General features: G+C 35.5%; 1 protein-coding gene across 1 annotated transcript in view; it reads right to left on the bottom strand.

Annotated features, from left to right (window-relative positions):
- CBLB (Cbl proto-oncogene B) overlaps positions 1–24,963 on the bottom strand; it is a 222,195-nt gene that overhangs the window by 39,040 nt on the left and 158,192 nt on the right. Inside the window, exons 12-14 of the mRNA XM_035000236.1 lie at positions 23,226–23,591; positions 15,594–15,691; positions 2,548–2,694 (exon numbers count right to left, since the gene is read on the bottom strand). Coding sequence (XP_034856127.1) covers positions 2,548–2,694; positions 15,594–15,691; positions 23,226–23,591 — 611 coding nt within the window. The remainder of the gene's footprint in view (positions 1–2,547; positions 2,695–15,593; positions 15,692–23,225; positions 23,592–24,963) is intronic.

Here is a 24,963-nt window from a genome sequence, read left to right as displayed (position 1 = left end):
AGGCATATTCGAAGACATAGGGTCTGTGTGAGAATTTCACTACCGCTGTGACGAAAACTCCAGCACTTCTAGCGGCTGTAGACAACTGACTTTGGCAAAGGCCTTGGGTACATGACAAATATTTTAATTTGGGTGTCTGTAAAGGATAAAACTTACTAAAAAAGTATTTTTGTTGTTTGTATTAATACATTGGAATCATACCATGACCACAATGGACAAAACTGGGCCATGCGAATATAGCAGGAAGAGAAAGTACAGAGCATCTTTTGTCTTTAGAATATGGCTGTGTAACAATGAACTCTCTGCTCACCAAGTTATTCTGTTCACAAAAAGCTATAGGAAACAGAGTTTGTATTTTCCTTTTCTCTGATTTACTCTGAATTCTTGGGCAAAGTAAAAGTACATACATAATGGACGAGATAGTGGATATTTAAATAGTTACAGCAAGAGTGTTTCATCTGAAATTCATTCCCATTCTCTCTGGTGGCCACGTCTGTTTCAGGGGCCAGAGATGGTTCATTTTAAAATAGTTATCATATATTGAATTTTCATAATAATGATGGATTTTTATGAAACTGAATTGAATTATTCATCTACTGTTTAACTTTTTCCACATATTGACAATTTATTTCTTCTGATGTTCCAAAGGGGGAAAAGGAAGTGTTTAAGCTTAAAGAGCTTAAAGAGTGTTCTGTGGAGGACATAAGAAGTTACTTCATCCATTGGCTTTCGAGAACAAATTAGATAAAAAAATTCACTCCAATTAAGGTTAGGGATTATCAACATTTATTACTTCTCTATAACAATAGAAAGATGGTAATGGTAGTCATAATTCAAATTTATTTTCAGGATTTGGGAGGCCTGTCACCAAAAATCTCATCCAATATGATCTGACAATTAAAATTTAAAGCATTTAAATTATACCTCTCAGTTCTTCAGCAATGAAAAAAATGAAATCCCAAGGAAACCAAAAAAGCTCATCTTATTTCAGTCTTTAAAAATTACATTTGTCAGAGTCAAAAGGACTAAAAATTGTGACAATTTGTATTTGATGTGAAGGAGTAAGTTTCTTCTAATAAGAGTAGTAAATATTTGGTTCTTCTGATATAAGAAATTGCCTCTCAGTTATTTATCTTCTCAATGATACTGTTTTATCAACAAATGCCTTAAACACCACTGATTAGCATGAAATGCTTTGGTTCTTGTTTTGAAATATGAAGCCCTAGACTGCAGAATGTTAGTAATCCTGGTTAAGAATTCTGCAGAGTGTTGATAATTCTAACCAGGATCACTCATGTAGACAGCTCTCTGGTTAAAATGAAGATTTGCTCCTTTTTCCCAAGTATTGCATTTTCAACTCCATGTGATACTCAAAGGCACTAAAAGATTTTTTAGATTTTCCAACTGAAAAGAAGGAAACACTCCACTCATAAAATGCTTTCCACTGATTGACTTGACCTTGAAAAGGAAATGGCACACGAAGGAAAGATGACAGAGATGGCTGAAGTGTTCGGCAGTTCTATCCTCAACCAAGAGCTGCTGGAAGGCAGGAAGGCTGGGCCACCAGCCGGAGTTGAGCCCTATGCTGTGTGCCGAGCATCGCTCCAGGGATTCCGTCTCACAAAGGCAATGAGCTCACAAAGTAAGTTTCAAAACCAAGATCTGACTTACTGAGTACCTCGTGTAAGTCAAATGAGAAAAAAGAAAAATACTTGAGATTACAGATTATTAAGTCAATTATGTAAGTGCAGAATCATCTTTCTACTTTTAAAAGCATACTAATATTTCAATACCCACCACCTGTTTTTAGTAACTGTTATACACCTCAGTGGAGCTGCCACTTCAAAGACCACGGGAGTCTCCATCATAAGGAGAACAAACAACTGACAAGAATAAAAAAAAAAAAGACACTATCCCTCACAATCTTATTCGAGCTAAGGAAAAGTAAAATAGTTCCTGATTAAAAAAAATACAACTAAGGGAAATACTTTTAGTTGGTTTTTTTTTTGTTGTTGTTGTTGTTGTTTTTACTTCTTCAAGATATGATGGATAGAAGTAGGTAGCATATCAAGAAGGGAAATGAATATATATTATACTAGTCTTTACATCATAAAAAAAAATTAATTCTAAGGAAGGTTGAGTAATACTTTAGTTTCTGAGCACTGATTTTTCTTCATGAGATATGTGCTTAGAACTGATCATATGCACTGAAAATAGCGTATTAAAAATTCATGAATTAATCACCACAATACGTAATGTACAGCATTATTAGACTATAATTTGTTTTGTGGGGGGGAGGGGCAACAAAAATGTTCCATTAGATTTACTAGTCGATTAATTTAGTTAAATGACTTCCTGATTAATGAGGAATCTCCATCTTTTAGTTTTTTCTGAAAATAACGCAGAAAATAATATATAGGAAGAGGTTGTTTTGACCAAGAAATCAAGGATTTTTAATTAAATACATGTAATTCAGTTGTTTAAAAAAAACCACAATGATAATGCTTATGCAGATGTGAGGTGATAAAAAGCGGCCTTTATGCTTACCTAAGAGGAGGTTTTACATTATGGCAATGAGATGGTTGTGAATTCAGGGAAACAGGATGGGATGAAGGAATCTTGTATTCATCATCATCTTCCTCTACTGGGTCTCTGGTTTTCTCTGAAAGGGAATTTGCTAACGGGCCAGTACACCTACCGGAGAGGGAAGAAAATCCAGTCTAGTTTCAGCATAACAATTCAGAACAGGCAAGTCGGATGTGATATATTCAAATCAAAGGAGCTACTTTGTCACTTGTGTTCATTTTTCAATTACAGGGTAACATCAGAAGGGCTGTTCTTATACTAAATACAAATGAAAAGGATTTTCAATCTTTTGTAAGAGTCTATTGATGAAATAAAAGAATTTTCATACTTATAATTTTAAATGGCACAGTAAGAAAAACTAGTATCCTGTCAAATTAAATAAAAAGGTCTTGAAGTCAAAAGAGAATGTATAAAATTATTCAAACCAAAGCTATTAAAATATTAACATTTTGTTCCAATTTAACTTAAATGGGTAAATTAAGATAATAAATATATACGCATGGTAGTTTTATATATTAATGAAGTCTTTATAGAAAGGTCAAACTTTGTCTCTTGTGAATATTACCTATAGCTGAAAAAAATCCAGTTCAATTAAATGAATTCCTTCTCCTGTGGAGTTCAAGTACAATTCAAATTGTTAATTTTTTTTTTCCCCAACAACTGCTAAGAACTAAAAATGACTGGAACAATTAGGAGTAGATAATAAGAGAACTTATTAAGTCTTTGAGGTACAGTACATTATTTTCATGGCTTCAATTCCCTGGCTAAATAAAAAAGAATGAAAATGAGTACAGCAATTACCTAATATCAAAAGAAATTTTCAAGCATTTTACTTGTCCATGAGAGTAAATAAACAAAATAAAACAAAGCCAAACAAGGAAACAAAACCCACTGTTTTTCAGTCGTCGCTAATGGAGTTTAATCTAATCCTTGCTTATGCAAGTGAAAAATATCAAAGTAGAAATACACGCACCTACCCTAACTTTCTGGCACCCAACCAATCTGCAAGACATTGTTGGTGTATATAAACCCAAAGCTTTTGCTAGTCATGGTGAAACCTCTGTTTCATTAAAAGCTTTTTTTTTTTTTTTAATTCCTGTGACTGCAATTTTGAAGTACCTTCTGTAGAGGGAGCAAGAATCCTTTGGTACATGGGCCATCAAGCCTGAAATAACTTTCTCATTTAGATTTCTTCTCACTAGTTAGAATGAGAAACATTTTAAGGGCTTTTCTTTGTGCCCATTACAAGAAGACATTGTGAAAAACGTAAAAGTTTTCAAGTTTCAACTATGTATTTGAATCCTTAGAAAGTTCAAAGATTAAAAAAAAATCCCTCCTAAGACTTTTCAAAAGCATATTTTTACCTGTCTTTGAAGACTTTTTCAACACTGATTTTTGAATTCTTGTTTGTTTGAACAGTCTCCAAATTCAAATGACAGTTTATAGTGAGATGAAAGCACAGTGACACAGTGACAAAAAAATCCACAGCCCAGAGCCCAAGCTAATGACCTGATTAATAACCTAAGGGTTACACCTCCAATGGTGTAACCTTAGAAGAGGTATGTATATTCCAAATGAAGGCTGGGGAGTACATGGACTGCAAAATGGTGATCTTGATGGGTGTTAGAGTAGGGAATTCAAACATGACCATGGACATTGATTTACCTAACTCAAGGACCAGAATGGGTTCTATCAGCAAATGAAAGAATATACATCCTTTCTGTATCCTAATATACTTTCATTCATAATGAATCCTTTTTTCCTATGCAAGTCAAGCATATCTTGTATAAAAGAAAAAGACTTATTAACCAAATGTTCAACAACATCAATGTTAGAAATCTACCATCTGCCTGTTGAGGATTACTTCCAAAGATTTAAGAGTTTCCAAAGAAGCACTGCATATTGAGACAAGAATGGACAGTTTTTGAAATCACATCTGTTATGGCTGATTCTATATTTTCTCTTTAATGATAAAGAATTTCATCTGGGTAATTCCCCCCCTACTCTTTTGCTTTGCTGCAAATCAACATATGGAATATTTCTGAAGAAAATGAAAAGTAAAGCTCACCTAAGATTTTATGGAATAATAAAAGCTTACTGCTAAAATTTACTAACCATGGATTATTAGCTTAAGTGGATTTTAGTGGATTATACCCAGAAGTGAAAAAAGCCTTCAAGTGGCATTTCTATCTAAATCCAAAAAAGTGCTTAAATATCCCATTTATCACCATTTTAATAAGTTCGAAAGAGTCAGATATTTTTCTTCTTTGTGTTTTTAATGCAAACTTCTTATATCAGTATAATATTCTACTTAGATAAGCCAGTTTATAAAGAATATCATTCCAGTGCATTTAAAAAAATTTTTTTTAAAGATTTATTTTCTTTACACAGAGAGAATGCATGGCGGGGGAGGGGCAGAGCGAGAGGGAGAGAGAAACTTTAGCAGATTCCATGCTCAGCAGGGAGCATGATGCCAGGCTGATCTCACAATGCTGAGATCATGACCTGAGCCGAAACTGGGAGTCAGATGCTTAACCTGACGTTTAACCAGCAGCGCCACACAGGTGCCCCTCGTTCCAGTACATTTTATTTAGCATTACATAACTTTTTGTATCAAATTAATCTTATCCAGTTCTGAAGGGAAAAATAAAAGCAGTTTCTATCCTAAAAAACAGGAATGTACAGTATGGACTTTGGGTGATTATGTGTCAATATAGGTCCAGCTGTTTTAACAAATGTACCATGACGGTGGAAGATGTTGATGATGGAAAGGGGAGGCATGTGTGTGGGGGGGTTAGTATAAGGGAAACCGCTGTACCTTTTCTTCAATTTTGCTGTGAATCTAAAAAAACTAAAGTCTCTAATTACTCTAAACTTCCCTAAAAAATAAAGTTTTAATAAAAAAAGAAGGTACAGGGGCACCTGGGTGGCTCAGCCGTTAAGCGTCTGCCTTCGGCTCAGGTCATGATCCCGGGGGCCTGGGATAGAGCCCCGCATCGGGCTCATCGCTCAGTGGGAAGCCTGCTTCTCCCTCTCCCTCTGCTGCTCCCCCTGCTTGTGCTCTCTCTCCCTCTCTCTCTCTCTAATAAAATCTTTAAAAAAATAAAATAAAATAAAAAAAGAAGGTACAAATAAGATAAAGAAGTTGTATATAAAATACCAAAAGAGAAATCTCAAATCACGTAAATAATTACACTCTTTGTAATTATATGTGGGATTTTTTTTTTCCTCAGCACAGACTAATTCAAAAAGTACGTTCAGTTTTACTCACCACTAAATAAGTGGTAAAAGAATTAGCTTCACAATTTTCCTTAGCTATCACGTGTGTTTACTTTTGGCAGTGGAGAAAATACCTAACTTACGGGACACAAGAAAATTTTCAGTCATTGATTTGGCTTCTGAGAAATGTTTAGGGTATCAGAGGAACAAAACAGAGCAAATTGTATTTGGCTGGTTCCAAGTTAAAGCTGCCAAGTAACCCATCTCACCATTTACACCCATTACTTCATTCCCTTTATATTATCATCCTACACTCACAAAGCGCTCTGCACTGTGGCTGTCATTCTGGAGTTCATTCTCTGGTAATGCACAAGGACACATCCTCTCAAAGATGCACGGCCATTCTCTCCCCAACCTGCACCTCTTGTTAAATTCACTGTGTGTTAGTTATCTGAGCCTTCAGTGAGAAATACATCCATTTTCTGCAAGTGCACACTTGAAACAAACCAATAATATATTTTCCAACGCTGTTCCTAGTGATTTTTACATTTCAAAACAAACTCACAGATACACTCCTCTATAGCATTTTATATTCTTGGTGTGAGAGGCACATAATCAGAGGGGTGACCTGCATATCCCACTGGCTTTATTTATGTAACTTATAACTCACACACCACACTTTGCCATGTACTTTTCTTTCCTTCAATTGAGTAATTCTTGATAACTCACTTAGTCCATCAACTTTTCCAGAAAAAAAGGCAGAGTAGAAATATCCACTTTCATTGTCTATATATGAACCTCTTGTGACATTGCCCGACAAAACAATTTTCTTTCAACTTTAATTTGTTCGATTATATGTATTCAGTATATGTTCCTTCACTGACACTGTGTTTTCTATATATTCATCTATGTCTGTCATCTATTTCTGTCCTAAATTGCAAAATGCTTAAGGGTAGACCCTGAGTCAACAAAGGCCTGGCATGGTGTGTGTCCGGAGGAGCACTCACAGCTTTTAGATAAAAATGAGTGGTTATCAGAGAAATAGATGACCAAGCTGTTAAGGGGAAAAGAACAATCATTTTTAGGATTCTTTCGTAATCTTAAAGGCATTTTAAATTATTTCACTCGTTTTCTACATGTAACAACGTTTCACTCGTTTTCTACATTTATACACTCGTTTTCTACGTTTAATCATATCTGAAGGCAAGGTTTTAAAAAATGTCTTTTCTTAAAACTGAATCTTCAGAACCTGCTGTATACATTAGTCCATATTTCTTGTACTAATTATCACAATCCTAACAGGGAAAATACTTAACTCACAGAAATCATAGCCCTGGGAAGTGGTGACACAAAATAAAGCTGTATTTGAAATGATTGCACCTATGCCAAATAAGTAATTTCCCCAGTATATCAGAGTGAGTTTTATAATACACATACTGATTTTGAGGGTTCTTTCATGATATCGAGAAAAGTTGATGTGGCATATCATTATGTTTAACATGCGCTTTCCTATAAACTTTAATTATAAGCATTTCACGAACTTGTATATAAATTGGAGAAACAAACTTTAAGTTACATTTTTAAGTTAACTTATTCAGAACCAATGTCCATCTCTAAAATTTTTAGGGGGTCTGCTTTAGAAATCAAGAAGATAGATACTGAGGAAACACATACTTTTCTTGAGAATCTAATTTTTCAATATATGTTGGACATTAAAGACTTCACAATGATATTTAAAGTGGTATTATTTGTAATCACCCAAAACTGGAAATAACCCAAATGTCCCTCAGTGGAGGGATGGATAACCAAGCCACAGTATGTTTTAAAATGGAATACTTACTCTGGAGCAATAAAAAGGAACAAACTATTAATACACTTGATAACATGGATGAATCTCAAATGCATTACACTAAGTAGAAAGAAGCCAGACTCAAAGGACTATGTACCACATGATTCTATTTATCTGACATTCTGGAAAAGGCAACACTATATGGACATAAATCAGATTGGTAATTCCAGGGGTTTGGGGTGAGGGGAGACACTGACATCTTCTGAAGTGATGGAACTGTCCTGCAACTTGATTGTGGTGGTGAGTACATGGCTATGCATTAGAACTCACAAAGCTGGATTTTACTGTATGTAAATTATGCTTTAACCAGGGAAAATTTCATTTTAAATTAAAAACTCATTTAAATTCATTTTAGATATTGTAGATAAGCATCTTTCACAAATATGCTGAATATTCTTAGTGGCATTCAATTAACTTTGAGAAGACAAAGAAATCTTAACAGAAACTAAGAAATGCTTGAATGTTGTAGAATATGCAAAGATGCCCTTGCTTAATATGAAAATAAAATCTCATTCTAACCCTACACATTTCTATCAATGGATCGATATGTTCATGGAGAAATGGAGAATATATGATACATTATGCCTCTGTGGGACCAAAAAGAGACCGTATAAGGAATATATTTTACATTGTATATTTAAATAGCATCCAAAGGCTCACATTTTTCTTTTCCTTCTTTTTTTTTTTTTTTTTTTTTTTTGAGAGAGAGAGAGAGAATATTTGAGTCAGGGGAGGGATAGAGGGAGAGGGAGAGAGCCTCAAGCAGGCTCCACGCTCAGCACAGGGCCCTATGTGGGGGCTCAATCTCAGGACACCGAGATCATGACCTGAGCTGAAATCAAGTTGGACACTCAACCAACTGAGCCACCCAGGCAACCCTAATGGCTCACATTTCTAAGGCTACTTATTTTTTTGTGATCTTAAATGATCTTTTTGTAAATTATAAGTAACAGGTTTGTCAGACCACTAGGACTAATGTTCTATCAGTTCTCATCATAGCTTTTAGTCAGAGAAAATCAAAGATTAGTGGAATTAGCGGCACTCCCCCCCCATCCAGGTTATAGCCATCCACCAAATGTTGTTTTCCCATAAAAGATGAGAAGGGATTGCAATTCTATGTGAACTTAGAAATTATAATACTATGATAAAAGGGAGATAAATAATATTCATATTTATTTTATACACTCTCCACACATTATTGCTTTCTCTGTTGAGACTGGAATAAAATGATATACTTGCAACCCTCAACTGTTTTCATCAATGTCTCAACAAAAGGCTGTAGTGATTCACTAGAAAACCTATGTTAGGTTGGTCAAACTGCTTTGCAGATTTGAACAAAACTTTATTTTCCTGAATAGTCTTACGGATTTATAAATTAAGTCTGAGTTTCAAATACTAAGTTCTATCAGTAGGTAAAAATCAAATGCACAAGCATTCTACATGATACAACAACAGAAGAATGCCACAGCAATCATAGTGAACAAATTGAAAAGAAGGAGCCTTGGGGCGCCTGGGTGGCTCAGTCGGTTGAGCGTCTGTCTGCCTTTGGCTTAGGTCATGATCCCGGGGTCCTGGGATTGAGCCCCGCATCAGGCTCCCTGCTCCTCGGGGAGTCTGCTTCTTGCTCTCCCTCTGCCCTACCCCTGCTTGTGCACGCGTGCTCTCTCTTACTCTCTCAAATAAGTAAATAAAATCTTTTGTTTTTTTTTTAAATAAAATCTTAAAAAAAAAAAAAAAGGAAAAGAAGGACCCTGTCCACCATCCCCTATATATCATGTCAATTGTTATTTATAGGACACTGCTATCTTTGGTAATAATGCACTTTTCCATTTACCCAAGGTAAAACAAAAAAAGTGCAATATTTTGGCAAGACTTAAAAAGATTTTAAGGTACTACTAGAGGAAAGCTGGTTCTGAAACTAATAAAAGAGCAACCATATTCATTTGCTAGGATTAAAAAAAACAGAGTAGAGGGGCGCCTGGGTGGCTCAGTTGGTTAAGCGACTGCCTTCGGCTCAGGTCATGATCCTGGAGTCCCGGGATCGAGTCCCACATCGGGCTCCCTGCTCGGCAGGGAGTCTGCTTCTCCCTCTGACCCTCCTCCCTCTCATGCTCTCTGTCTCTCATTCTCTCTCTCGCAAATAAATAAAATCTTAAAAAAAACAAAAAACAAAAAACAGAGTAGCTCTTAATTACAGCTTTATCTTCCATTAAAAAGTTTTCTACCATCTTTTCTTATATTTAAATCAATAACACTAATTTCTTATCACTGAGCACAGAAAGAATTCACGTAAAACTGAAGTACATATTGCCTACACTGATCCTCAGGTGAACAATAACAGAACACGTTTTCCTGCTTTTTTGACACTAGGCACACGTAATGAAGCCTGGTATGTACCATATACAAAATGAAAAATTCCCATCAAGCTCATTCCCTTTAAGTGTTTTTAAATTACAATGTGGTATTTGTGGTATTAATGTCTTCCGTGGTTTAGTCCTTTTTTTTCTTCTTTCTCTGTCATCCACCTGCTAGTTAAAAACAAAGCAAAACAAAACAAACTTTCCCCTCTACCAGGAATTCTCCAAATCGTTTCATTCACACACTGATCTAGCTTTATAGTTTTACACTCAGATTTATAGAGAGACCATTCTGGTGACTGTTTAAAGACAACCACCAAGGGCGCCTGGGTGGCTCAGTCGTTAAGCGTCTGCCTTCGGCTCAGGTCATGATCCCAGGGTCCTGGGATCGAGCCCCGCATCAGGCTCCCTGCTCAGCGGGAAGCCTGCTTCTCCCTCTCCCACTCCCCCTGCTTGTGTTCCTGCTCTCGCTATCTCTGTCAAATAAATTTAAAAAAAGAAAAAAAAGACAACCACAGTCACACGTGTGTTCACATGCACAGAGGCTGATGTTTGGAAGCGTGGATCTCTCTGGTCACTCTCACTGGAGGGTGGCAGTTGTCGAGGCTACATTCACAAAGCTACATTTCTAGTTTATTTTCCCTAGCAATTTGGGATATAAATGAAGATTTTGATAATAACCAATAATGTTTACTAAAATTTTACTCTACAGAAGTGTTCTAAATAAATTTTATCTAATTAACATTTCAGGGGTAAATGGCATAGTCTACTCCAAGGTTATATTTTAATATATAAGTTCCCATATTGTTAAAAATCTCACAGTTAACACTCATATGTCTAAGAGTATAACAAATCTATTAAATTTGAGCATTAAGTTTATTAGCTTTTGATAGTACCTACTGAAATATTCACCTGAATATAATATAAATTTTAAGCTTAGATCGTATGTTCAACTGTTCCCTCAAAATGTCTATTTAGGGGTGTGTGTGTGTGTGCGCGCGCGTGTGTGTGTGTGTGTTAAGCATTCCAAACTCAGCAGATCCCTAAGTCTCTGTCCTGTTCCCGCATCTGCTCTTCTCCAGTCTCCCTCACTTTGGAAAATGGCACCAATGATTCACTCAGTTTCTTTAGCCAAAAACCTATGTAGGGGTCGTCATTAACTATCATACCTCACAGATACCCAGTTTATTAACAGGTACCATTGGATCAAAATATTCCCCAAAGCTGACCTAGTAAATCTATCACCGTGACTCCAGTCAAAGCCCTGACCATCTCTGACTGGTCTACCACATCAGACAACGCCCACATCAGACCCTCCATTGGTCTCCCTGCTTTCACTTCTGCTGTCCTAACGACAATTTTCCACATAACAGCCAGGGAAATTCTTTAAAAATGCAAACCAGTATCATGTCAAAATGCTGACCAAAACTTTCCAAAACTAACCAAACCAAAATTCTTATCTTGGCTTTAAAGGTGGTATAATATTTAACCCCGGAAAACCTTATTCAACTCTAGTCAATTTATTTCAAGACAAATATAATTTAGTAAAAATTTAAACTACAAAGTAAAAAGTATAATACACATAGGATTTTTTTTTCATTCTCCTCCTAGAAAATAGTAAGTACCCATGTTTTAAGCTTTTATTTAAAATTTTACATTTATAGCTAAATGTCAATTATGTTAAATAGAAACCATTTAGAAAAACTATTTAAGAAAAAAATAACAATCTATGCAAACTAGTACAGTTTTAGCTTGCTTAACAGAACATTTTTTAAAAATAAATTCTATATTCTTCTAGGTCTCAAGATAGTTATATAATGAAAGTCACATAATTGCAAACATATAATTTTATAAGAAAGTAAAACTATCAGCATAGTCTCTTACATCAAGTAAATGGGAATCACGGTAACATCAAATAATTTAACAATTACACTTTGGTAAATATTTATAACAACACAATGTACATTTAAAAAGGTAAATGCCACCATCGGGGGTGGGAGGATGGGTTAGCCTGGTGATGGGTATTAAAGAGGGCACGTTCTGCATGGAGCACTGGGTGTTATACGCAAATAATGAATCATGGAACACTACCTCAAAAACTAATGATGGGGCGCCTGGGTGGCTCAGTTGGTTGAGCGACTGCCTTCGGCTCAGGTCATGATCCTGGAGTCCCTGGATCGAGTCCCGCATCGGGCTCCCTGCTCGGCAGGGAGTCTGCTTTGCCCTCTGACCCTATCCCCTCTCATGTGTTCTCTCTCATTCTCTGTCTCTCAAATAAATAAATAAAATCTTTAAAAAAAAAACAAAACAAAAACTAATGATGTATGGTGATTAACATAATACAAAAAAAAGAAATAAAACATTACAAATGTAAAAAATAAATAAATAAAAAAATAAAAACAAAAATAAAAAGGTAAATGCTAGCTGCGACTTTCCTGAATTCAACTTTGGGATTTTCAATATTTGCGAGAAATATAAGTCTACGTTAGGTAGTAATATGTGATTTTGCTTTGGGCTGATTTTGAAACATGCAGAAAGAGTCTAACATGGAATTAGGTACTTGAACATCCAACATCTCTATTTCATCCCTATTTGCTGAGACCTCTGCTCTATGCCCCTCTAGGGCTATGGGTCTATACTCACTGGACTCTGGTTATACATTCTAATGAGGCTCAGGTAGACCAAACATAAAAAACAAAAACCAAATAAAACTAGAGCAGTAATCCAACTCATACTGGCTTCAGCAATGAGACACAAACAGCCAACTACAAATGAACACTTACATTGCCAAATATTTCATATATAATTAACACTATAGATGAGTACCCCTTAAAAAACATACTGCATAGAACCTAAAAAGTTGAAGCCCAAAAGGATTTTGGAGATCATTTAAGATAAACAGCCCCTTCATTTATCACTTGGAGAAAGTGAGGCCTGAGAAGTTGCCTTCTTCAAAGACAGTCAAATACTTAATATTGCTGGAGTCAGGTCTGGGATCAGGTTTGACTATTTTTAATGTTCACTTCAAAATTCCATGCTGGTTTTATAATAATACAGTCCATAAATGATTAAGACAAGTGCTTATTAAAATATTAAGTAACAAAGAAGGGCATGAAATTATCTCTACAATATAATCTAAATCATGTAAAAAAAATCTAAAAAAATTCAAAATGTTAAAACTCTGGACATTGATATTTTGAGTATGTATATGCTTGTATTTACATATTTGTTAATTTTCTTTCTTTTCTACAGTTTCCATATTTTATACAATGAACAACTGCTACCTATATAGTCAGAATAAAAAACTGAAGAGATAAATGTCACATTAAAAGTCGACACTTGTATTGTTAATTACGGTTAATTTGCAGCATGCAGAATCAAAAACTAATTTGCTGTTAAACATATATTGTTAAAATATTTCTCTGTTTAAGTAAAGCAACTGCACTGTTTCCGAGGGAAAAATCAAGAGTAAATGGGGACAACATATATTCACAGGCACTTACAAACTGAAGGACTAGAAAAATATTAATAAAACACACTATGCTATGAATTTATTCTTAATTTATAGGAGAAACGGTATCTAATATTGAATATATATGAAGCAAACTGCAACTTCTGCTTCTTACCCACTTGCCAATAGGAATTTAATAAACAGAATATATGAATTTCATCTCTAATTGGCAAGATTTTATTTACTTCATTTTCTGAATTATCAGAGTTAATTGAACTTAGATGTTTTATTATATATACATATATCCAGAGTTCATTTGAGGCTGGGATATCATATGTTCTTACTGATTTAGAGCCTACTATACAGAATATGTGTGTTTGCTTCCAACTTTTATGTCAGCTACATTATCTGGCAGTTCCCAGAAAAGTTACCACTGGAGAATGCTCCAAATAGCTTAGTTTCCTACTGTCCCCTGAATGATGTCACATTTCACTCTTGCTTCTTCTTGTCCACTCACTTTTTGAACTGTGTCTATTCTTCATGACTCAGGAAATTTCCATCCTATGAAACAGCCTCAGACTTACAAAGTCTGTAACAGTCTTTCCTCCAAGCATAAGTAAAAACTAAGAAGTTAGAATTATACAATTTAGTGCATAATGTTCTCTAGGGATTTCATGTATGTTCACTTTATTTTCTAAAGTAGAGTGCAAATTTCTTGGGGGCTGGGATTTAGCTTATCCTTCTTTTGTATTCTTATGTATAGGGGAGCTCAGTGACCAGCAGAGGAAGGAGTGAAGATGCTCTAAGACTTTCAATTAGAAGTGAGATCTTACCCGATAGTCAACCAAGCAACCAGGTACTCTCGGTGTATTCATTACACAGCAAACACAGTAACGGGTTATGGAAGATCAGAAAATTTAAGAAAAAGTTTTTGCCCTCAAAACCTTATAATCTTTTTTAATGTGGAGAAGCACTTTAAAATTAGAAGACAGTGGAGCAGAGTTCATAGTTAAATGTGTAGGACATAGACTGTAGAAAGAAAAATGAGAATTAGTCTTACCACTTACTGTCATTATGAATGAAGATGTCACACAAGTTTTCATAAAGAAATAGAGCCTGAGACATGGACCTTTAGAATAAAGATTCTGAAAGGGTGGTGCATAGGCGGAAACAGCTTGAAAAACTCACAAAACCAGGAAAAAAAAAATCAAGACAAGATTGGATGGCAAGCATTAGGAATTACTGAACAATGTTTTAGTTGGGTAAAATCCTGTGGATCTTACTGCTAGCAGAAGAGCACAGAATAATTTAAAAGGAAAGAAAAAACAATGCTGGGTTTTAAAGAGGAAAGTGATCTGGAGAAAGCAGAATTTAATTTCAATCAGCTGTGTAAACAAAATATATTGGAGAAAAGGCAGGGAGCCTGATTTAACATAAAGAGCAGGAAAATGGGAATCAGGAGACTTGGTTTTATCCTGCTTTGACTTGGGTAGATCTATCACTTAACTAACTGTCCAATGTGTCTCTTGTGTCCCCATTTTTCAAATACGATAACCCAGGTTAACTTATTTTTCAGCTGATTCATTTTAAAATCCACTGATACAAATTCTAAGATCAGGACATACCATCATGTGTAAGATTCTTTCAGTTGTCCAGCTATGAGGCAACCGGAAAGATTAGCTGATTATAAAAAAAAAACTTCCAAAGAACAATCAATGTGACTTAGTGACTGAATGGGTTTGGGCACTGGGAAAATTGAAGGAATCAAAGATTATTTTCTGGTATCACACTGGATAGTTGGGATAAATGTGACGCCCCTCAGGGAGAGAGGTAAATTGGAGGAGAAAGCTCATTGTGCTACTCTGTCCTCTTCTCCGATACAAGGAAGACTTAAGTTTTCTCTCCCCGAGCTCCATGCTCAAAGTTTAGGTAAGTGTCATAGATGCTGTGGTTCCCAGCAAAGAATCAGGAAGGATCTTGATTTCTGGTACATTAGTTTATAAATCTGACTGGATCATTTTTATTGATGTGTTTCTATTCACCTTGTACTTTCTGTATGGAGTACTTCACACCCACTATTTACCATAGCTTTACACACAGACAAATGACCTCCAAATTCAACAGAACTCACTTGATGCTAGGGAGGAGGGTGGCAGCGGGAGGAGGAGGAGGAGAAAGCCGGGGAGGAACATCATATTCTTCACTTCCCAGGTGGCCATTGGAAAAGACCTGAAAGGAAATGAAAGGGCTAGTTTAAGAATTTAACTTCTGGAGGACCTTAAAACAGTAACAGCTCTTAGAAAAACTATAATTTTGAAAAGCATATGTAATGTCAGTTTATTTAAACAAGTGAAATATCATATAATTTACTTAGGAGTCAGAGGCACCATAGCGATTATTCACCACCAACCAAAGGAGTATACCAAGTTATATGTAAAAAATATAATACAACGTGATTCTTGAACATATTGAGAAGGAATACATACTATAATTTCTATAAATCTGATACAGGTAGCTAGATGTACAGACAGTAAAATTTCCCAAATACCTATCAGTTTTTATGGAAAAGTTACCATTCTCTATAGAGGATTCTGTGAAAAGAAAGTACTGGTGCAATTCTTATTTCAATTCTCCCCAAAAAAGTGTTCTAAATTATATCTCTCTGGGGTTAACAGAACATTTTTAAACTTCTTGATAAAACAATACATGAGTACAATCAGAAATGCCTTTCACCTTTCAAGGCTGAAGCTTCAACATTATTGGCAACGAGAGACCTGTTCTGGCTTTCAAAGTGCATGCAATTTTAAATGAAATTTTTCGTGTGAACAGCACAAGCTAAAATTGTTACCTTGCTAATAAGGTGGAGAGCCGGTGTTTAATTACTCAGAATAAGAAATTCCGATTTCCAGGTTCCTCAGTTATACTACAGGCACTGAACAACTGCTTGTTACTAATGCAACAACTTGGAATTAAAGCAATTTAAAAAAAGAGACTAACTTTGCACATCACACACATACAAAAAAGGTTAGACATATTTTAAAATCTTTAAGTAATCATTAGTTTTTGTCATGGGGCTCTTACCGAAACTCTTATTAATTCATATTTAAAAGGTAGGCTGATATGGGGGCAAAAGGCTGTAATATAACCTGAAAAGCCCGATATAGCCCCATTACCAATTTCTTTTCCTCCCCTCGTATTTCTAAAATGGTGTTGAAGCTTTTGGACGCAAGATAAAAGTCCATGCCCTTCTCTATCAACTTAAAATAAGAAACATGGTTTAAAGGACACATTTGAAATATATCAATGATTGCTTTTCAGAGTTACACAATCTAAATCGTATAGCATTGAGGTGTCACTCTAAAATCTAGGACCTGTGCTGGAGTTCCAATTTCTCCTTTGCATGTCTCCCTCATTAGAGGCGATACTATAGTTACATGTGGACAAAACAGATCCCAAACACCATTTCATTCTGAATTCCATGTTCCCACCTGCACCCATTCTAGTAGACTTAGAATCATTTTAGCTGCCACTGCCTGAGTGAGTGCAATAAATTATAGGTTGAGCTAAAAATAAATATTTTATGTTCTTTGGAAATGTGAAAAGCCTGTTTATAAATAGAAAAAAAATTGTTCCTCAAATGCGTAGACTGATGGCATCAACGGAAACAATTTACATGGAAACCCCATGGATTCAGGCCTTTTTTTTTTTTAAAGAGAGGCATGGGCGTGGGGGAGGGTGGGGCAGGGGCAGAGGGAGAGGGAGAATCTCAAGATCTCAAGCAGGCTCCACACTTGGTGGGGAGCCCGACACGGGGTTTGATGTGACGACCCTGGGATCATGACCTGAGCCAAAATCAAGAGTCAGACACTTAACCAACGGAGCCATCCAGGCCCCCAGATTCAGGTCTTCTTTAATTCTTTAACTAAGGAGACATCTTTTTCTTCTGCCTTCCCAGCTGACCATCTCAAATGTACCACAACTCCATTGAAAATGCTACCAATTTAAATATTCTGCTCCTATTACTATTCTGCCAAAAAACAAATAACAACAACAACAAAAACCTTTAAAACCTCTTTCCTGTCTAACAAATTAAAGATAATTTAGTGTAGAATTCAGGACACTCTATTATTGGTTTCAATCTACACTGCTGTATTTCACCTACCCTGCCTATTCTATTTTAGCCATCCAAAATGGACTTCCTTCACTATGCCCATTCTCCCTTCCTTCATGCTAGTCCTCCCTGTCATGTCTACAAAAACACCCTCCAATCTTTTCGTGTCTATAAGCCAGTGACCTTCTTGCATGCAGCTTTCTTTATTTCTTCTTTTACACTGCATCTCAGTGAGATTTGTTTTTCTTCTTGAGGAGCCCGTATTGTTCTTTCTGAATGCTTCTCCTATGTCTTATCTTTTAGTGAACTAATCCTACACCTGTCTCCTTCTCACTATCACTAGACTTTGCTTTATTCATTTTGTATTTCCCCTGGTGTCTTAAACATCTTAAGAACTCATACAGCTGAAAGAGGCTGAAGAAATAAAAAGACAGTAGGGGAAGTTTAGACTTATGGAAGAAGTTTAATCTGAGTTATCATGTAACTTATTATAAATTCTAGGTTATCCTAGATTAATATGTTTCTACATGCCTTAAGATAGCATCAATGCTAATCTTGAAGTTTGAAGTGTCTTCTTAAGATTCAAATATTGTCTAAAAATTAAGCTTCAAGTATTTGGGACCCTTGAGATACCGGGTCTTTTGTGATCATCTTAGCACAATTAAGACAAAATCTTTTATTTGTACAAAACCCCAAAGGCAATCCCTTTTCCTTATCCCACGTATGTGAAGCCACACAAACATACCCCAAAAATATGGCTAAAATCTGTCCTTCTATGACATCAGATTGGAAATGAAACCAGTGTATGCCGAGGACTTATTTCTTGATAGCTCTTCAGATTTATAGATAAGTTCGAGGTATTCATATAAATATGTGCCTCTCCACCAAAAGGCAAAAGCCACAATCTCAAAAAGGGGAACTTTTCAATGTATTTATCTAGCAGCATCTTCAAAAGATTATTGTACACAGGATCATTTTAGAATAATGTCACTTGAAGTAACATCTCAAGTCAGAGATAGTTTTCTATCACATTAGAAACAGCAGTATTCTTAAACTTTCAAGAGGAACAAATAAAGATAGTTTAACACAACATTAGTATCTGGATATAAGTAGATAAATTTCAAGTATCCAATGATATTTTAAAACATTTTAATGCAAATATTTTCACCTCAGCTAATTAAAACAAACCAACACCAACAATAAATATCTAGCCAACAAAATTTTATTAAAGAGCAGGTTTCTAATGTGGCTAGAATCTGAGAATTTCAGAGAAAGGAAACAGTACTACAGGAAAGAAATTTCTTACCAATAAAACAAGATAAACCTAAAAACTCTTAGCTTGCAGATTCACATTAAAAGTAAAGTATTACCTTAGCTAATTTGATGATGTTAGGTGGGAGGGAGGAGAGAAAAGGGAGTCAATGAAAGTCACAGAAAATTCTTACATTTCATTTTAATGATGAGCTGAATGGCTCTTTCCCTCACAGCTCTCTACAAGTGGCAAATGGTGTAATTAGAATTTAATTTATTCTTACTCCCCTTACCATTCATCTAGTGAAGATGCAAATGGAAAGGGCAAATGCCTCTAATGGATGGTGGGAAGTGGCACAGTGACAGAGGACACATGATGAAGGAAAGCAAGTTGTCTCTCCATTTACAGGTGTTCATTTTATGAATTCCCCCTGCAGGTACATCCAATTCTAATTTAAGCATTTTGTGCTTACTCAAGTTTTCTTATCTTTATAATGGGAAGCTAATAGTTCATTTGAAGTATTCCCTCTAATGAACACAAGTTTACATGAAAGTTGTTCCTATTTCACACAACCATGTGTTTGTTTACAATTGGAGAGATTGATGGGTTATGTGAAGATACATCAACTTCCAAATATCTAGATCCTCATCCCCTTTATTCCCATGGTAAAATGCTTTAAAAACTGCACACCAGGTATGGGGGGTGAGGATACATTGTAACATTTACTATTCTCATGAAAAATAGGAGGAAAAAACTCATATTTCAAATGAGAAAATTACATGCTACCTTCGGCTGAAGGCCAGTGTTGGAAAAATACATTAAAAAGCTGTTTTTCCTCCTTGTATATCATGGATGTCCTCTTCCTCCAAGCCCTTTCCCTGCCCTGCCCTCGCCCAACCCAACCCCAGCACATATACACTCTCTTGCTTCTATCATCAGCTTAAATATTGTACTAACTCAGCAACCAATGTACTCATTAGGAATTATGCTAAATAAAAAGAGAGGAGGGAGAGAAAGAGATGATGATTTTGGTCTTAAATTTGTAAAAAAGAAAAAAAAGGACAACTGTAATGAATGAAAATGTCAACTGTTACAACTTCTACTGCTCCTTTATGTCTAGCTGTTACTTTTGGTTTTATTCCAGACCTGAGGAGTAGGAGGATTTAGGTATTTGGAGGGTAACTATTCTCCTAGATAAGGTACTATTATTCTTCCATTTTATAAAGTAAGAAAAATAAGAGAGACAAACTAAGAAACACGCTTAACTATGGTTCCCAGAAGGGAGGTGGGTTGGGGGGACGGGGGAAATAGAATCGATTAAGGAGTGCACTTGTGGTGAGGAGTGCCGGGTGATGTACGCAAGTGCTGAGTCACTATATTGTATACCTGAAATTAATATAACACTGTATGTTAACTATACCAGAATTTTAAAAAATAAGGAAATATTTTTTATGTTATAAATAAATCTACTCATTTAAAAAAAGGTAAGAAAAATAAGTGGAGTTGGGGCAAAGATGTAGTACGTTGCTCGCCTCCACAAAGTAACTTCTACAGCAGGAAGTAAGACTCCGTTCTGATTCCAGAGCCTGGCTGATCTGTGCTGATAAGATGGTTAGCTCTGTTAAAATGCAGCTACCAGGTTTGCCTTATCCTTGTCAGTTTTCATTCTGTCTGAAGGAGTTCTCTGCTATAAAAACCTTTTGTTAAATTTGGAAGGGGAGAAAACATTGGGATTCTGGTTATCCTGAACACCAGGAGGGTCTTGCATATAGAAAGCACTTACAAATGTGAAATTTAATCAGTTTGGATGGAGGAACTATAAAGATGTAAGGTGAGAGGGCGCCTGGGTGGCTCAGTCGGTTAAGCGACTGCCTTCGGCTCAGGTCATGATCCCAGGGTCCTGGGATCAAGTCCCACATCGGGCTCCCTGCTCTGCGGGGAGCCTGCTTCTCCCTCTCCCCCTCCCCCTGCTGGTGTTCCCTCTCTCGCTGTGTCTCTCTGTCAAATAAATAAATAAAATCTTAAAAAAAAAAAAAAATGTAAGGTGAGAAACAAACTCCAAGGCAGGATCACAGAAACTGAGAACCACAAGATCCCAGATGGACTCAGTCCTCTGTCAGATGTTAGTTGAAGCCAGTCTCTTAGGTTTTGCAACAGTGAAATGAGAAGAGGAGTTAGGCTTTTTCTACTGTATGTAAATTATGATGTACCTTGTGGTCTACTGAAGTTCCTTCATAAAGATAATAAAGGAAAAGAAGAAGAAACATCTCTTTTACATTATTTATTATATTAACTATATGTAAATCCTTCTTTATAATCCATTGTAGAAGTTGAACAACTAGACTGAAATCATAAATCTTAGAAGTCTAATTTTGGTTAAAATTTTATGTCTGGTTATAACATGAAATCAACTTTGAGAATATAAACATTGTATACATACAACATATAAGATTAGACCTTAAAGAATCTTAGTGAGGATTATTTAGCAAGAACTAAACAAAATTAAAATCCAGCTTTCACTATGAGATATTGTGCAATTTACTCAATGTTCTCTAGGATATTAATATGTACCAATGGTCAGGACACAAAAGTTCACATAGAAAACATTTAAAGGAATCTTCAAAACTGAAGTCACTATTAATATTTCATACCTATAGTTAACATAATAAAATTTCATACCTGTAACCTAAGAAATTATAACCCCCATTTAAAAAATGGTAAGCTTCCATACAAAAATTAATAGCCAGTATGTTCTAGGGCTTAGAAGGGCAGGTTTATATTAGTGCTAAAACTGTATAACATATTATGTAAAAGAATCCAGAAATAAGAGGTCTTCAATGAATTGGCTAAGATAATTACTATAAGTATTTCCAAAGTCCATTCAGGAAATAAATTGTATTGTGTTGCAAGATATAACCAGTCAATTCATGTCAGAGCTCATTCCAACACTCTTCTCAAGACAAGTATGATCAGGTATGAATGAAAAGTAATAGAGGTTAAAGGAAAAAAAGAAAAACAACCCAGCAGATCCTTTCAATCCAGATTCTAGGTTGTGGAAATATACATTTGATGATGATAAGCACTCCATTTTCAGAAAACATTATAAAAATGCTTTTATAAATACTTTTTCTTCCATTTACACGTTTAGATGACCTTGGAGGAAACCTTTAGAGACCTTCATATTTAAAATAGATGATATATTTAAAATACTGAAGGTACCGAGGTGAGTCTTGGACAAAGAGTCATGGCAAACTCCCAGCACTCCTCCCCTTTGTTTTGAATGCCACACTAGACATTTTGACTCTTCGTATCCTGGCTGCCCTAGAACCTCTGAAGTTAAATATTATTATACAAAGGTTTCATTAGCACTTAACCTTGACACAAGAGCACATGTGTACACGCACACGTATGTGTGGGCACACACACACACACAAGTTGAATACATGTGTCGTACTTCACATTTCTTTTTTTCTTGAATATATGGTGAATTCATCAATGCAAACCATTATTTTGAAGGAATTGATTACTCTCCTGAAATAACAATTAAAGATCAATAGGGAGGCATCACTTTAATATTACAGTCTTCCAAAGAGGCAAAGCCTCCTTCAGCCGAGGGAAGATGGCAACCATCTGATCTCAGAGCCAAAAATATCATGAAAACAAATACCAGAAAATATTATAGTACAACTCTGCCAAGGGCCTACCAAGAATTCTAAACTCAATGATTTCTGCTGCTGCCTCTTTGGTTCCCTGTAAGCTTAAATTCTTTCCTGGATCTATAAATGATAGTGGTGATATCTTTCAAGTTAGAGCTCAACACGTGTGACAGTCTCTTTCAGTTTTATGGAGAAACAGCTTGCCCTGTAAGAGTGACCTGGAAGTGCTGTCTTTATGTATGGGAGAAGTTCATTTTATCTGGATGCACAAAGTGACTGTCCTTGGCAACAATGTCAATGGCCGATTTATGATACGCTATAATCAACTTTTTTTCAGACTAGGTAGAACCAGGTGAGTTAACAAAAAAAACCAAAAAACAAAAAAAAACCCCAAAACCAAAAAACAATGGTGCTCATTCTCCCACCAACAAGTTATTCATAGGAAAAAGTTTTGGCAGATGAAATAAGGGAAGGTGTAATAAATCTCCTGCAAATTATCTAGTGTCTTCACATTAAAATCAAATCATTACTTAGAATCTTCTTCCTGACTTCTTTTAAGTTTAAATGAGCTTCTGATTATTTATAACTTGGAGATAATTAAAGACCTTCAGGGAAGTGCCACACCAGGCAAAAAAAAACAAAAAAACCCTCAAAAAACAAAAAACCACTGCCCAACCTTTTATTCTACCTCCTATCAGAAGAGTTTGAGAAGACTGTTTAACCTCTGCTTTGCTTCTTTCTTACCTTGGCTCCTTCTAAAGGCAAATCATGGCGTCTGTGTTTCCGCATAAGCACAGGGTCAGAGCCCATTCTACCGTGCCTTCCATTTACATTTGAACTTGCTGTGATTCCAGGCTTTGGAGAGCCATCCCCTAAGAGCCGACATCCCACTGACTGATTAGTTCCAAACACATCCCGAGGGCACCAGGCTTCAAGAGGCATTGGCTGGTCTCGGGAAGGCACACTTTCCACGTGATGGAAGTGACGACTCAGTCTATTTTCAGGTGGGATTGGGGGAGGTCTCTCAGGTGGAGGTGGAGGAGGATCTCTTAAGGGAGGAGGTGGTGCTGGGAGCGGTTTATCTTGTTTTCTCACCATGCAAGGAGAAGACTGAAGAGATACAATGGGAAAAAAAATTAGAAGTTGTACCATACACTGAAAAATGATTTCCAGACTAGTCTATTATCACTTTTGTTTTCTAAGCCATAATGCAATTTTATTAGATTCCTGTGTCATCTTTTAATGTTTCTTTTTATCATCAATTAAAGACATTTTTGAAAATTAAGGAAAAGTTTACACAAATATATCTCATTAGAATTTTTTTGTAGAAAATGAATACATAAACTTAAACGTTAAGGACTATAAAGACTCTATAGGAAAAAGTAGCAGATATCAAAATTATGTGATGATTTTGACTGACTGAAAATAATATTTAGTCCTTAATTTATTTGCACCTTTACACAATTTAGGAGAGAGAAAGAAAACTATCAAAGTTGCTGTTGTTTTGCTTTTTGAAAGAGCAACTTGATTTGTATTATCTCTGAAAGAAAGTGTTGGTTCTGCCATTTCGTAACATAAGGGGCAAATTTGCTCTAGTCCTTTGTTTTACCAGTTATTACCAGAACAGTGGAAAATCATAAATAATAGAGCAGCATTATTTGTAGAACCTATCTGAATTTGTATGGATCCTTAAAATGAAAAAATATCGGTCTAATTCCCATCTGGAAATATGAAGGTACATGCACCTAAATTGAATCTATGTGATTCTCATGTTTTTATTTTTATTTACATGGTTCATCCGATGAATGATTTTGTACTTTTATGGTTAGAGAATATTACAGAAAAAATGGAATGTGCTATATGTTTACATAATTCTAACTAAATACAATCCTAAAAAGTCTTAATCTGATCTTAAAACCAAGTTAACTGTAATAGAGAACAATCAACTACTACTAAAATATTGTGCTTCTGACTCATTTTAGACTCTAGAGCATATTACCAAATGGAATTAACTTTTTAAGTCTTATATTTAATAAAGCAAAATATGCCCTTATCGAATTTGGAAAAAAAAGTCCTCATAAAACTAAAACAAACCATGGACTTAGATTTACATAGTTAGAATTATGTCTTTAATATTAAAGAGTAATGTGATTACTTCACAAATAGTGTAATTCTTTGTAATTAATTCCTTCAGGTATAAAAAGTACTATACAAATAATTCCCTCTTCTGAGTCACCTTGAAACATGGGTGATAATTTATCACATTGTAAGCCCTTATGCAAATATACTCCCATCACATTTTTTCTTGTCATGACACGATGAAAATGAGTGTAAAATATCATTCGATAAGGGCATGCAATTTATTTTAATGCATATAATGACTTTTGAAATCCATTTTACAGAATAACCATATTTACTCTTTATGCATTTTTGCAAATCAGGGAGATATTATAGACATATGCTCTCTCTGAATAATTATGTA

This window comes from Mirounga leonina, unplaced genomic scaffold, assembly GCF_011800145.1.
Source record: "Mirounga leonina isolate KUSES-001 unplaced genomic scaffold, KU_Mleo_1.0 Mir_115, whole genome shotgun sequence".
Classification (NCBI taxonomy): Eukaryota; Metazoa; Chordata; class Mammalia; order Carnivora; family Phocidae; genus Mirounga; species Mirounga leonina.
This window is presented reverse-complemented; position numbering and strand designations above follow the sequence as displayed.